Here is a 15,630-nt window from a genome sequence, read left to right as displayed (position 1 = left end):
TGTGCACATATCATTTCTTAAAATGAAAAAAAAAAAAAATTGGAATGGATTGTGGCAATGGCATTGCCGAAATAGGAGGGGAAAAAACATAACATTTTTTTTTTTTTAATTCCTCTCCAGATTTCAGCAACCATTATTTTATTTATTTATTTTTTTCCTCCCATTTTCGGCAATGATATTGCTACAATTGCCACAAAATTTTTTTTTTCCCTATTTCGGCAATAGCATTGCCATAATTGGTTTTCGGTCAACAAGTTTGGGCAGCAGGAATTTCGGTAATATGATTACCGAAATTCAAAATTTTCTCTCTCCCACATTTTCTCTTTCTCTCTCATACTTATGTTGAATTTCGGCAACACCGTTGCCGAAATTTACTATCTTTCCTCAGTTTCCTAAATAACTTGGAACAGTGCCTATAACGCAAAAAAACTCTGAATTTAACAATATTCAGCTAAAAGACTCTGTTAGCTTGGTAATCATGCCACGTGTGTTTTTTTAAATTATTTATAACACATAAAAGATGAGTAATGCTAGGGACGGATAAAAGACACTTATCTATTGCATGGAAGAGTTAAAGACACTTGTCAAATAGTTATAAGATCCGAAGACACTAGTTAAGTAAATTGAAGGGTTGAAGACCCATGTCACTTAATTGGAAATTACCACTCTGCTCTCTTATTTTGTGGGATAGGATAGTTATGAGCTGAAAATAAGTTCTATATTTGCCTATAGAATAAGGGTTATGCATGAAGTACAACAATTAACACATCGATCAACACTTCAACTTCAAGGCAACCAACATGCCTTCTTTTATCTTAGGTATAGGGTAGTTCTTGTAGCACATAGGATTAATGTAGTATTGAGCTCTTTGTAGCCATTTCCTTGGTGTAATGACCGATAGTTCATCTTCAATATTTGTACTCAGCTCACTACAAAGTTTTCAATTAGTTTAGGAAGACAACATTTTTCCTGCTATTGGTGTATATAAAAGTTGTATTAGTTGTGGACCAATATAAAAATGATGTTATTCCAATAATAGCAGACCATATCAATAGTTTTAAAAAATATTATGTCATATCAACAGTGTTATTCTAAAGTTTCTCATATCACAAGTTACTCGAATAACATTTTGAATTTCTCGTGGAACTTCTTCCATCTAAACTAGAAAAGTAGTGATACACTTGGTGTGCCTAATGAGATTATAAGTTACTTTACTTGAATAACATCTTAAATTCTTAGTGGAATTTCTTCCATTCAAACTAGAAAAGTAGTGATACACTTGGCATGCCTAGCGAGAGACTATAAACTACTTTACTCGAATAATATCTAAGATTTATGGTCGAACTTCTTCCATCTATACTAGAAAAGTAGTGATACATTTGGCATGCTTGGCGAGAATATAAGCTACTTTTTTTTTTTTTGAGAAACATATAAGCTGCTTTATTTCCTTGAGAACGAACATGGGAGAATTGTAACCACAAAGACTGCCGACAAAGGTTTAGTGATTATTCGCACCTTTCGGAGAGCCCACGAAAGGTCTCTCTTGAAAATATCTATTGAGAAGTAAATAGGTGTATGGTTGGGTTGGCTGAAGTGGGTAGCCACCAACACTAACGTTTTTTTTTTAAAGGAAAAAGCCACCAACGCTAATGTGAAAGTACTTTTTGATACATGTTCTCCCTTTTTCTAGATTGATGAATTTTGGCCAACTACATGTAATTTACCTAGTTCTAAGTTCTCCACAGTACAAATTAATTTGTGCTTGGCAATTGAATATGTTTTTAAATAATTATTTTCCCCCTATAAATAGTTTCAAAATAAATAGACTCTAGGTTTCATTAACACAAAAGTGAAAATAATTAAATAACTAACACAACACGAATAGGAAGAGACAAGAAACTGGGATGTTAGAGATGGGGGATCAATCCAACCCTTTGGGTCTATCTTGCGATAGACATTGCGGGTAACAAAATTTGCTTCTTTAAATGTATAGTTTACAAACCAAACTGAGAAGGAATTAAGAGAGCTTTTAGCCTCCGTTGGAGAAGTGCATTTTGCGCGTTTTCAGTAGAAGTGTTTTTTTATGTGAATCTCATGTACTGTTAATGAGACATACAAGTACTTTTATTCGGTAGCTTTTTCTTAAAAATTAGGTCTCATGGCACAATTCATATATTTAAAAATTATTTTCCTACAATGTTTTTAGTTTTCAGTTTTCAACAGTAAGAGGTATCCAAATAGACGCAGTCTTCGTTTGGATAAATATTTTTGTTAATATTTATAGGCTCTATTGCACTTTTTGACACTATTTATATGTTACACTATACTATTTTAATTAGCTTTTACCTTTATCTACAATATTTTCATCAATAATTTTTTAATTTTAGCAAAATAAGTTGCATACAAATACATTATAAGTACATACAGCTCCAGCTAGTGAAATTCCTTGCTTTCTTGTTTGGTAGTTTTGGACAAATAGTAAAGTACATTACAAATAGTTAGATAAGGACTGGACATCATAAGATTGGGAGGAATTTTGACTCACGGTACAAACAACCCAGCCCAGAAAAAAAAAAAAAAAAAAAAAATCAAAAGAAGCATGGTACAAATAGGAAGGATTGGGTCCCAGTGGCCAGTGCTACAGCCGAAACAAATTCAAGTGAGTGACCCAAGGAGAGGCTATATATTATTCACTTGTCAAAACTAATACATGTGGAATTTCTCAATGCCTTTGTGTCACAACTAAAAATTGAGGAATTTCTATATATATAAAAAGAGATATATAAACGAGTATCCATAGGTACAAGGAGGAGATTTTTTTTTTTTTTTTGGGGTTGAAATAGTTAGAAAGATTTGTATAATATATATGCTACATCCTTGGCCCCATTCTCCCCTCTCCATCAAGCACTTGTGGGTACCAACTCACCCAATTGAGCTGTGGTAAGGAGGACACACTTGATCAATTGGATAAGTGAGAAAATAAGGAGGATATTTTTCTATCTTTGCAAGAAGAGAAAGAGATTAACTAAGAGGGAAATGAGAGTGAAAAAATTCTTCATTTAGTCCTAACATATTTGATTTTCTTGTATTTAGAGATAAAGAGGAAAGAAAATGCTATTAATAAATGATTTGATCATTTTATATCTTTTACAATAAATTTATCCTAACTAAAAAAAACAATTGGAAATGCTAAACAAAAATAAAAATTTATTATAAAATACTTACATTATATAATACATAAATATTTTAATTAACTTATTATTATTCTTATTTTAAAATTAACACATCAATTATAAAATTTATAATATTGTTAACATCACTCAAAACAAATTTCACAAAAACACTCAATTGACTAAGGAGGATCCCTCCTTTATTTTTCAATTGTTTCTTTCCTTTTCACAAAATTTTAAAATAATTTTGTTTTGGACTAAACCTTATAATAACAAACAAAGTTGAAGCCGTCCATAGTGTTGTAGATAACATTGGACAAAATGAAAGCCACAAGATGACCCCACCTATGACACACCTCCACGTGTCAATATTCCGTCCTTGAGATCAACTGTCTCCTCTAGGGCAACTCACCAAAAAAGAACAAAGTTTACCTCCAAACTAATTTGAAGAGAAACTTTTCAAACTTTTCATATATCTTTTTTTTTTTTGTGTGAATTTTGAAAATCTAACTATTGAATTTCATTTTTCTTGTGTCCTTAACATGCATATCAAATTTCATTCAAATTGGATATTATTTACTATTACATCAATAAATTTATTTTTTATACACAATTTTAGATCATAAAAATTTGAAATTTTAACATTTGTTTGATGAAATAGCAATTGATTTTTGATCTTCTTGAAATTTTACATGCATGAAGAATATAATAACAACATGCAATCTTATAGTCAAATTTTTAAAATTCACACTCAATATAGACATATATAAGAAATTTGTAGAGTTTCTGTTCCCAAAATATATCTAATTCATGTGAGCCATCTCTACAATTTTCACAATGGGACTCAAACAACGCTATTACCACACCTTTACCGTAACTTACTCACAGGGGCGAGTTACATATGGTCCACAATTTTACTATTTATAACTTACTACGTGGATAAATGATAAGAAAATTGTCAGTTTTGTTGTGGGACCCATATGAAAATATCTTTTGGTTTTGTATTGACCCTTCCTATGACAAACCTCCACGTGTCAATATTCCGTCCTTAAGATCAACTGTCTCCTCCACGGCAACTCACCCAAAAAAATATCTAACTCATGTGGGCCATCTCTACAACTTTCACAATAGAACCCAAACAATGCTATTATCACAACTTTACCGTAACTTACTTATGAAGCGATGGGTTGGGGGCAAGTTATACATGACTTACAATTTTATTACTTATAACTCGTAGTCAGTTACGCAGATAAATTTGGCAAAATCGTCAGTTTTGTTGTGGGACCCGTTATGAAATTATCCTCTGGTTTTGTATTGACCTTCAAATTTGCATTGCTGGCACCGCCCACCCACTCAGCTGATAACCACACAAACACAAACAAAGAAAAAAAAAAAAAAAAAACCCAATGACCGATTGGATTTTGATTAAAAGATAGAAACTTTGTACAAGTTGACGTGGCAAAAAAGGAGCCCACCATTACTGAAATAAGATATTTTTTAGAGATATTATTAATCTTTGAGCAGTGGACTCAATATCTCCACCGTTTATCTCCATTGTAGAAATATAAATATATTATTAGAGTTCTATTTCAGATATTTTCAGCAAAGCTTTAGTTGTGTTGTGCCAGGATATGATATTTTCTTAGCCGAACAGTGTTGTGTTTTGTAGTTGGTTTGGTTCAGAGAGAGAGAGAGAGAGTGTGTGTTTGTGAGACATGGATGAGGTGGTGGTGAGTAGTGAGGAGATGGAACTGAGAGCAGAGAGTGAGACAGAGATGGAGACGGAGGAAGAGAAGTATGAGACAGAGAGTGAGACTGCAGAGAATAAGAAGATGATGAAGAAGAAGACTAAGAAGCTTAGGAAGAGAAAGGGTGGGAATTCAAGTGGGGTGGTGAGGTGGGAGAATTTCTTGCGGAGGATGAGGTTGAGGGTGTTGCTGATTGAGGCTGATGATTCCACCAGACAGATCATAGGGGCGCTTCTTAGAAAGTGTAGCTACAGAGGTCTGTATCTCTTTCTCTCTTTCTCTATATATGTGTGTGCTTGCTTTGCATGCTTGGTTTTGTTGGATTTTTAGCTTCATTGGGTTGAATAATGAACTGGGTTTTGGATTTTTTTTTTTTGTAAGATTTTGTGAGTAGTGTCAATTGGATTGTAAAAGAGTTGGCTTTGAGGGGTACAAGTTGGAGGGATTAGATAAGGGCTGGAAAGTTATGGTATTTATCTTGTAAGGTTGGTTTGATTATTGTTAGGCATAGTTAGCTGGTTTTGTTTACAAATTACAAAGAGAAGCTGCCTTTTCTTCTATGTTCAACTGCTTTAATTCCTATGGATCAAGGACTTAGAATTTAGAGAAAAGTATTTTAAGGAAAAGATAAGAAGTTTTACAACAAATCACATCACAAAAAAACAAAAATTTTGAAACTAGAAAACAGTTTCTGAATGGATCCTCAACCATTTAAGTCCTCCTCTCTTGTCTTCTTACATGTTATGGCTTGCTCAGATCTCTTTATTTAATTGGTTAGTGTTTCATTTGAATTTACTCTACACCAATACTACCTGAAAACTTTCTGGATAGGCAATTAATTGTAAAGGGTTCTAGTGAGTTGGATCACAGAGCCCCTGGGCAAATGGTGTAACTATTAGGCTTGCAATTATCTGTTACAAGCTTGAAATGCTGTTTATTGTGTTTTGGTTGAAACCTGAAATTTGTAGACATGGTGCTTTTGGAACTGAAATGTCTTGTTTATTGTTTGAGCAGTTACTGCTGTTCCTGATGGCTTAAAAGCTTGGGAGATACTGAAGGGAAGACCCCATAACATAGACCTCATCTTGACAGAAGTGGATTTGCCAGCAATATCTGGATTTGCTCTTCTTACGCTAATCGCGGAGCATGAGATTTGCAAAAACATCCCAGTCATAAGTAATACTTGTTAACTAAAGGCTTCGAATATTTGACTTTGCTGATTTGATATAATGCTATATTAAAACTAAAAACTATTCATAATATGCTATTTTTTGTACTTGTCAAAATAATTTTTCTTTTAATTTGCAGTGATGTCCACACAGGATTCAGTAAGCACGGTTTATAAATGCATGTTGAGAGGTGCGGCTGACTATCTTGTTAAGCCTATTAGAAGAAATGAGTTGAGAAATTTGTGGCAGCATGTTTGGAGAAAACAATCTGTAAGCAATTTTGTCTTTATTTTTTATTTTTTCTTTTGGTCTTGAAAGTATAAGCTACTTATCTCAGTCTTGATCTGTTCCTATTGATCTATCAGTCAAATTTTGGCATAAATGATCCCCAAGATGAGAGCGTTGCACAACAACAGCTAGAGGCCATTTCTGAAAACAATGCTGCCAGTAACCATTCGAATGGTCGGATGGCTTGTATTCAGAGAAATACTGAACAAATTGAAAAAGGGAGTGATGAACAGGTTAGTGTTTCTGATAGACCATAAATTAATTCGCATCGTTCATTGACTAATCAGTTTTATTGCAATAAATTCTTGATGCGTGTATCCAGGGGATATGAACCTATGTTAAATGAGGCCAATTATGGTTTTAAGAAATTTCCTTTCACATTAGGCTGGATACATGAAGTTTCATATAGAGGCTGCATGTTTGCTGTCTCTTGCAGAGCTCTTGCACGAAGCCAGAGTTGGAAGCTGAAAGTGTCCCTGTGGAAAACATGCAGGAATTCTCTCAGTCAAAATGGGGCAAATTGTTTCCAAGTGACATAATATTGCAAAACAAAGAAGAATATTTGAATTTTGGCCAGAAATTTCTTATGCATGGGAGTGAAGCAGAAGGTAAACATTTCTATCTAGCTTTGCATCATCTTATATGTTCTATTTAGTAAGGAAGCGTCTAACTTGAACATGTCTAGGATCAGAGGTGGATAACTGCAAGGATGATAACACAACTCCTCTTGGCAAGGACATAAGACCAGAAAGTCAAAATAGGGATGCTATTACCACTAATGAGGATTTTGACAATAATTATGTCCTCGTCAACTCTTCTAGAAAAGCCATTGATTTGATTGGATCATTCCATAACCATCCAAACTGCTGCAGTGAAGGCATAAGCAAGTGTGATTCTTTGCCACAATTGGATCTTTCGTTGAGAAGATCTCATTTCAGTGGCTTTTGTAATTCATATACTGAAGAAAGGCGTACCCTTGGGACTTCTAACGCCTCAGCCTTTACGAGGTGAGTTTAAGTTTCCTTGTTTATACTTCATTACTTGTTGGTTATCCCCAGTTTCTTTCAGAATTTATTGAATTGGTATAATTCTGTTAATTAATTAGACTTGTTGCTGTTTGACTGCATACCTTGCCTTATTTCATCAATCTATCTTAAAATAAAATGGTTGAATCTAATAAGCCCAAACACAAGAAGCATGTTGGTTATGTTTAAGTTGAGGGGGGGGGGGGGAGGAGGGTGTTAGGGATTACAGAATTTTCTAACTAAAAATTTAAAGCTTTTCTGTGACTGGGTTTATGTACTAAAAGTTCAATCCTTGCAGGTACACTAACAGGGCATTACAACCTCCACAAACAAAAACTGCCAATGCTTGTAATCATCAGAAAGAATATGGAACAAATTCTGAACAAATGTTATCCAATACCTTTACTTCTTGTAGCTCTGATAATCGTGGTATCACACAAAGAAGTACTATCTCTCTAGCTGCCGGTCATTCTAAAGAATCTGAAGTTGCAACTTCATGCTCTCAACAGAGAGTATTTCCTGTGCCAATTCCAGTGAAAGGTATAAGAGTTAATAATCTATACACGGGTTTTGGTTCTGTTCTACCTCCAATGTTTTGTACACAATCTGGTTCATCACCAATGCCCAGTCCAAATTCAGTCCCACAGCAGGAACCCTCGTTTCAAATGAATATACAAAATAATAATTTTGAGCAGCAGTATGACCCACATGGTCAAAATACAAATGATGCTGCAAACCAGAATGTGTACAAGCAGGAACACAAATTGGATCCTTTGGAGGACCAAGGGCATGTATCTTCAGCGACTGATCAGAGTGCAAGTAGTAGTTTCTGTAATGGTGGTGTAGGTCATCATAATAGCATCGGGTACGGAAGTGCTTGTGGAAGTAACAGCAATGTTGATCAAGTTGCTTTTGTGGGGCCTGCTCCCGAGAGCAAGAATGAAGAAGGTTTCTATCCTCAAAATGGAAGTTCACACCGATCCATCCAAAGAGAGGCAGCTTTAGCCAAGTTTCGCTTGAAGCGGAAAGAAAGATGCTATGAGAAGAAGGTAACTTATCATTGTCATCATCATTATGATTCTTTTCCTATGCATATTCTAGAGAAGTTTTCCTGTATACTACCATTTATTAATGCCAAATATAAAACTCAACAGGTACGGTATGAGAGCAGAAAAAAACTTGCAGAGCAGCGTCCCAGAGTAAAAGGTCAGTTTGTTCGACAAGTGCACATTGATCCATCAGCTTCCGAAATTGATGGCAATTCCTACTATGGTTAGATATTGAGTTTCAGACAATTGAAATGATTGGCAATATTTCTGCCTTTCCTGTTATCGATGCTTGAGAAACAAAGAGGAAACAACTACAAGGACCAAGATGCTTTCTAACACTACTATATATGTGTATATATATATATATATATTCTCTTTGGATGTTGGTTCTTATAATCCTCTATCCGCTGTATTATATCATTGTAATTTCTATACATCTTGGTAGGAGAGGCGGCCTGTTTATTCTTTCTTTATTTGTTGACATGTATATTTCTTCACTCAAAACCTCTCAGATTAATCAGTGTAAACTAGAAGCTATAGTTATTATTCATCTTCTACTCACTGACGTCATTAAACTAGGATCTCCTTTAACGCATGTTTGGATTTGCCAAGAAGGAAAGCTGAAAGGGAAACCTGATATGGGCTTAGAGTTCAAATGGGACCTTAATGGCTAAGCTTAGTAGCATCCTCAATGAGTGGTAACTTTCAAAGTCTTTCATGGGTTCTGTCTCAACTCATTTTGCTACTTAGGTTTTTTTTTAATCAATATCTATAGATTGATTGTAGTAAACAGGAAATGGCATATAAATTCTTGACCGCAATCACATATAGTGCAGACTTCCAACTCTTAAAAATTTTCTTTCTCAAGTCGTGCTCTGATTACTCATTAAACTCCTCACGTCATAACGTTTATGTCGCCAACAGCTCATAGAGTCACAACATCATTCACAATAAATTTCATTATTGTCTATGTGGGCAAGTTGTGGTGGGTCCATATGATATAATCAATAATAATCTGTCGACTCTGCAATTATGAAATTGAATATGAAAACTATTGTATTTGCAGCGTCACTCAAAATAATTTGTTATTCCTTTCTTGTACGGTTTTTGATGGGTTGGGTCACCTTTGTATGTTTTTTCTTTTTTACATATGGAAAGACTTGTTGCTGCCAATTTTTTAGCACATTATCCATTGAGGCTTGAAGTCCAAAACTTATAATCTGTGACAGAACACAACCCATATCATACGGCCATCCACAAACAAGAGCAACATGCCTACTAAGTTGGTTATCCCAAAAAAAAAAACAAAAATCATGCCTACTAAGTTAACATCTAATCTTTCTAACCCATGGCCCCAGCCCATAGACAATTTTTAGTTTGCAGCAAGGGGAGAAGTGGTAGGTAGGGAAGTAATTTTTGGTGAGTAGTAAAATGCTTAGCTATCCCTTTGGTTAATGTGCTAACCCCTGGCTAATGTGTTAACTTGGAACATATGAACTAAGAGTTTGACTTCGTTTTACATTTCTTTGTTATTTTCTCTTAATTGTCCTTATCAATACAAGCTGCCACTCATTACATTAAATGTCTCCACCTACTTTTTAACTTTTCAAGAAAGCATTTTTTCTTTCGTAGCTAAATCTAAGTGTTATTATATCACCTTATAATTTCCCAACCAAGCTAAGTCTGCATAACACTGTGCCCATCATAAAGGCCTCTTGAAGCCCTCCAAATTTATGGAAAAAACTGTGGTTTGTCCAACAAAGCAAAGACATCTCAATTCTATTGGGAATCAAACCACTTATTTAAATAAATTAACGCACCTTGTAAATTTAACATGTTTATGGTTTTATGAATTGTCCCACAATAGCTTCAAACTAGGAATTAGAAGAGATTCATCCAAACTAGTTTGGAGGAAATTTTTGTCATTTTATATAAGTATACAAATGTTTGGTGTTAAAATTTAATCTTATTAAGGTTGTATGGTTGTATTTAGATTTGAGGATATTAATATCAAGAAATTTGAACTAACAGTTACTTGTATATTTCTTATTATGAATTTTAAACATGGAGAATTTTGGTCCAGTAAAAACACCGGATTAGTTTGGCACCCCCATTAATAAACTACAAATCACTTTGGTCATTTCATTCACACCTTGCACCCTAAGTTCCAAACCCCATTAATTTTTATCATACCGTTGCTAACCAAAAAGAAAGTGACACCAATTTGCGAAATTGTGACACCTCCACTCATCATGATTGCTGTTAGCCTGTTATCTTATGCTCTGTTATCTTATGATTGATCAAGTTGCCATAGTCTCATTGAAAGTGAAACAACAAATTAAAAGCCCAGATTGGCTGAATGTGATGTGGTAGGACCGGGGTCATTTCATCCCCAAATGCTTAAAAATCAATGAAAAATCAAAAGCCCAATATCTTTTTCTTCGTGCTACAATCAAAGACATTATGGGCCTTTATTGGGCTTATTTCTAACAAGGAAAGATATGTTTGTTGGGGTCATCTATCTATCTTTCTCTTGATTAAAGGCCTCAATAATAGCCAATAGTTGATCAAAAGGTTTTTCAAAAGCAAAAATAACTCTCATAATTTCAAACTTCTCTGCCTACCACACTCAAAAATATTCTCTTGAAGATCCTAATTAGGATGGGTCCCTGGTGATAAACCAAGAGTCCGTCCACCAACAATGGATTTTACAAGTGGCAGATCAAATGGCACTGAGCCACTGTGATGTCAAACACTGATGTGATAATTATGTCATATAAAAAAAATGAGTCCAGCAATAATCATTTATTTTTAAAAACCTTTTATGAAAAATTAAAAAAACCTGTCAAGTTTTTTATATAGTATAAGTTAATAAAACCTTTGAAAAAGTATGATTTATACATAATAAAATAATGTTAATTGCAAATTTTATGCAAAATGATGTTGTATATTACATCAATAGATTATAAAAAAAAAAAAATTGTAATATTTTTTATATTTATAGTATTGGCTTGTAACCATTGTTGTATATCAAATATGGCCCAGGTTGAGGGACATTTGTCAACTAACACTCTTCTGTCATTTTGCCCTTTTCTTAACTTTAAAAGCAACAACTACATATAATAATACTTTAAGACCAAGACATAAATTAGGCTGATCCTAGGGGCTTCTAAAAATTCAGCTATAGATTCTCCATAGACTTTCTCCTTTTTGAAATCTTGTGCACAGTTCAAGAAATTGTAGACACAAGACACCCCACCAGTCCAAGAACAACTATTTCTGCTTTTCATGGACTGCTAATATAAGGTATTTTAATTCATAATCAATTTTTAATACAAACTCTGTTAATCTGGAGAGAGTTTATCAAAAATAAAACAACGTGGGAAAAGAAAAAAAAGAGAGATGCCACTAGCCTGGCCTAGACCAATGCATTATGCACCATCTCTATTGGTATTGGCTACCCTCTCTCCTATGGCTCTTTTGAAAGACTTTTTATCGTTTAAAAATTATTCCAAAGGTGTATTCCCACCTCTGATTCTGGCTGAGGAAAGAAAGATATCCCCGTATCCATTACTTTCCATCGTAATTATATATATATATATATATTTCTAGAGTATCATATATTTGAAATGAGTATATCAATGAAACTTGTAGAGCATACTTTCAAACATAGCATATGGATAGTATTACTATTAGACTATTAGTGCATGCATATTCATGAATCAATATGATGTTGAAAATTTATGTAGGAAGCCTTTGGGATGGATCCAACGAATGATGGTCGTCCCCACATGTTTTTACCATGTGTACTACTTTCGAGGTTCCAGCAGAACCATGCATATAACATGCTTTTTTCACGATGCTCCTTGTCCTTGGCTCCATCATTCCGAGGTAGAAAGTTAGCTTAAAATGTGTGAGATACAGCTTATGAAACACAAGAAGTACTATATCTATATAGACGGCACATGAGCTGAAGCGATTCTATTTGTTTATCATGAAACACAGTGTAGAAGATCAAATCTCTCTGTTTGAAAATGGAGAAAAAGAAGATAAAGATGACATTTTTTACAATACAAAGCAATCTTTTCATTCTTTCAATCTTCTTTGTAATCATATAAGGAGCATGAATTTATTAACATGCAATGTAAGAATTGTTGAATGTTATTTTTAACAAAAAAAGAAAAAAGAGAAGAGCTGTCTAGCTAATGGCCCTCTCAAACTCATGATCGGTTATAGGAACCCAAATTAGGTTTGGATACAAGATTAATGTATAGAAATGGATCTTAGCTATGAAGAAGATGGTGACAAATAATATGACAATCGATTATAATGTGTTTAGTATGCTCACAAAATACTTTATTGTGTGCGATTTGAATTGCACTCTGAAACTAATTATCACAATATATAGAGAAAAATGACTAAAGATGAGGACATTTCAATATCCTAAAAAAAGAGGCCAATTTAGCCACAAAGGCATTTGGGTATCTATGTGCGGGTAAAACCATTTTAGATTTCAAATTATGAACATGATTCTAATAACTTGGGTAACTATATATCACACTGTCTTTAAACAAACTATACCAACTTTTTTTTTTTTTTTCTTCGGGCAAAAAGACTTTTTTTTCACAAGAAACAAATAAATAAACTTAAATTTGCATATGTCAACAGCGCTGTAATTCAATTAGTTTACACATCGTGTTTTCAATAAAAATATTTTGGGTTCAAATCCTCTCAATCTCAACTAAAAAAAAAACCCTTAGGCTTGCACATGACTACACGAGTTTCCTATCAAACAAGCTTTGCATCTTTATGTGTACAAAAGTGCAAGCAGAAACGATAGGTTGCCACAACCACAAGCAGTATATCTTTTGCTTTTCATAGTAGTCCAACCCATCTCATAATCTACCATATAAGTGAAAATGAAAAGTAACCCAAAAAATAAATAAAGCTTAGGAAATCCATCAAAGTGTTTCCGATTCAAATTTGTGTCATGTCTTTTACTGTCCAAACAATTCAACAGTATGAACCTTTGTTAACAAAATCATGAAAATGTATGTGCATGGCAATTGCACTTGCTTTTGCTTTTTGGAAAAGGACTTGGCTTGTCCCACCCAAGCTTCCTCCTCAATCTTTCATTGTATAATGCACTAGTGCCCCCACTGTAGTTCTTTTGTCTTAACCCCAGAAGAAAGGCCAGGGAAGCATACAACATTATCAAGGGCCAAAGGCAATCTATTGAAAACATGGCTCAGATGCATGATTAGTCTATGAATGTACTTTACTGCCCTAAGTTTTAACACTTTGCTCGGGTGCATGATTAATATATAAACTCATGGCTTGGGTGCATGATTAATCTATAAATGTACTTTACCTATATCTTTTGGGCCATAAGTTTAAGAGTGAATTCCAGAAAGTCTATAAGGAAATATCTTATACAACCACCTTTCACCACCACAAGGAGTAGCTGCTAGTCAAAAGCTGATAGAGCAAAATTATTGTTGCTTTTTGCAATACCCAAAGATACGTTATGGAGATACACTTCTCACTTATTTTCTTACCGGCTGGCGTCTTGTTGAAATTTTGCTAATCACTTCTTTTAAGATCACACCATTTGTTACAACTTTTGTTATTAACAACAAGTACCGGTAGTAAAATTACTTTTATGTGAACTATAAATTTTTTTTTCACTATTTAAAATTGATCACATCAAAATTATAGCACAAAAATTGTGGCCATACTTTCTCTTTATGAATTAATCTAACGTACTTTTCATACGTCCGACTGAAATTTTCCGCAACAATAATCATAGCTTGCCTTTTCTTTTGACAAGTGGTGAAACTGTGTATGAATATTCAGCAATAAAAAAAAGAAGTTGTGTATGAATAAATGTGTTGCTTTACTGATCCTACTTTGTATATAAAGTTATAAACTCAACACCTCTGTTCCTTAGCCTTGTCAAACTCCCCTATCTCTCTCTCTCTCTCTCTCTCTCTCTCTCTCGTGCTCCTTACCGCAAATGTCTCAATACTTCATAGAGTCTCCCAAACACTGCGCAAAGAAAGAACTGAACTTAGGCAAATTTCGCTACAAGAAGCTCTTCTACTTCTTATCTGCGTTTGTCTTCCCTTTTCTCTCATTCATTTTACTCATTTGGCTCATCTTACGCCCCTCAAAGCCTGACTTTTCCCTCAAAGAAACTAACGTCTACCAGCTAAACCTCTCATCAGGCTCTCACCTTCTCAACTCCTCTATCCAACTCTCTCTCTTTGCAAAGAACCCAAATCAAAAAGTTGGCATTTACTATGATGAGCTACAAGTTTATGCCGCTTACAAAGGACAACAGATAACAACCTATACCTCTCTTCCACCATTCTACCAAGACCATGAAGATAGTAATCTCTTATCAGCTTCTTTGGTTGGAACTGGCTTGCCTGTGGCTCAATCTTTTGGTTATGAAGTTGGACGTGATCAAACAGCAGGCAGACTAGTTCTGAACCTCAAAGTGATTGGCAAGCTTCGCTGGAAAGTTGGAACTTGGGTTTCTGGGAAGTACCGTTTTAATGTCAATTGTGTTGCAATTATGGCTTTTGGACCAGCTATACCAACAGGTCCACTGACTTCAAAGCAAGGGACTCAGTGTTCTACTACCATATGAAATTCACTAACATGATTAATTATTACCCTCTAGTGAGTTGTTTACATTTTTGGTTTTTATATATATATATATATATATTTAATTAGCTTCTGTTTATGCATTTGGGAATGCTAAATTGATATCTACCAGTGAGAGTGGTAGGTATTAAACTATCAAAAAAAGAGTATACTATTACCACTATAGCACTATCATAAGTCATAATGTATTTGATGGTTGTAATTAAACGTTGTATATATATCAATTATGATTATAAAGAAGATTGAAAGAATGAAAAGCTTGCTTTGTGTTGTAAAAATGTCATCTTTATCTTCTTTTTCTATCAGTCTGATTTTTTTTTTTGCTTTGCATGTGGGATGGGCAATTAGAGAAAAGGAGGGTTTTTAACTTTTTATTTATTTATTTCTAAGTGGGATTTTGAGAGCGGAAGGATGGGACATATTGTTTCACCTTTGCTTCTTTACATGTTGATCATGGCAGAAGAAAATTAAAGAGACTGAGAGATAGAATTGGTGATGGGGGAGATTCC

General features: G+C 34.2%; 2 protein-coding genes across 3 annotated transcripts; both read left to right on the top strand.

The window, feature by feature from the left end:
* Positions 1-4,739: 4,739 nt before the first annotated feature.
* On the top strand, positions 4,740-8,999 carry LOC136065112 (two-component response regulator-like APRR5). Of its 2 annotated transcripts, none has more exons than XM_065767819.1 (8): positions 4,740-5,174; positions 5,933-6,094; positions 6,227-6,357; positions 6,453-6,608; positions 6,812-6,983; positions 7,067-7,382; positions 7,699-8,449; positions 8,555-8,999. In XM_065767819.1, exons 1-8 carry the CDS (start codon positions 4,886-4,888, stop codon positions 8,675-8,677), a joined length of 2,100 nt encoding a protein of 699 aa, XP_065623891.1. In that variant the 5' UTR covers positions 4,740-4,885; the 3' UTR covers positions 8,678-8,999. The 2 variants fall into 2 exon arrangements, with proteins under 2 accessions (XP_065623891.1, XP_065623890.1); XM_065767818.1 differs by having other exon boundaries at positions 4,741-5,174; positions 7,061-7,382.
* A 5,381-nt stretch (positions 9,000-14,380) lies between these two features.
* LOC112022521 (NDR1/HIN1-like protein 26) lies at positions 14,381-15,399 on the top strand. Its single transcript, XM_024055134.2, has one exon. The coding sequence runs from the start codon at positions 14,466-14,468 to the stop codon at positions 15,102-15,104; it is 639 nt and encodes a 212-aa protein (XP_023910902.1). The 5' UTR covers positions 14,381-14,465; the 3' UTR covers positions 15,105-15,399.
* Positions 15,400-15,630: the final 231 nt, after the last annotated feature.

Source organism: Quercus suber, unplaced genomic scaffold (genome assembly GCF_002906115.3).
Source record: "Quercus suber isolate HL8 unplaced genomic scaffold, Cork oak 2.0 scaffold_851, whole genome shotgun sequence".
In the NCBI taxonomy this organism is placed as follows: Eukaryota; Viridiplantae; Streptophyta; class Magnoliopsida; order Fagales; family Fagaceae; genus Quercus; species Quercus suber.
Note: the sequence above shows the minus strand (reverse complement) of the source record. Positions and strands in the feature narration are given on the sequence as shown.

What these genes read in the sequence shown, in the direction of transcription:
- LOC112022521 (XM_024055134.2), top strand. Translation starts at nt 14,466, where the DNA reads ATGTCTCAATACTTCATAGAGTCTCCCAAACACTGCGCAAAGAAAGAA.
- LOC136065112 (XM_065767818.1), top strand. Translation starts at nt 4,886, where the DNA reads ATGGATGAGGTGGTGGTGAGTAGTGAGGAGATGGAACTGAGAGCAGAG. An exon ending in CAAAAACATCCCAGTCATAA is followed by an intron (nt 6,095 to 6,226) that starts GTAATACTTGTT and finishes TTTAATTTGCAG; the next exon opens with TGATGTCCACACAGGATTCA. An exon ending in ATGTTTGGAGAAAACAATCT is followed by an intron (nt 6,358 to 6,452) that starts GTAAGCAATTTT and finishes TTGATCTATCAG; the next exon opens with TCAAATTTTGGCATAAATGA.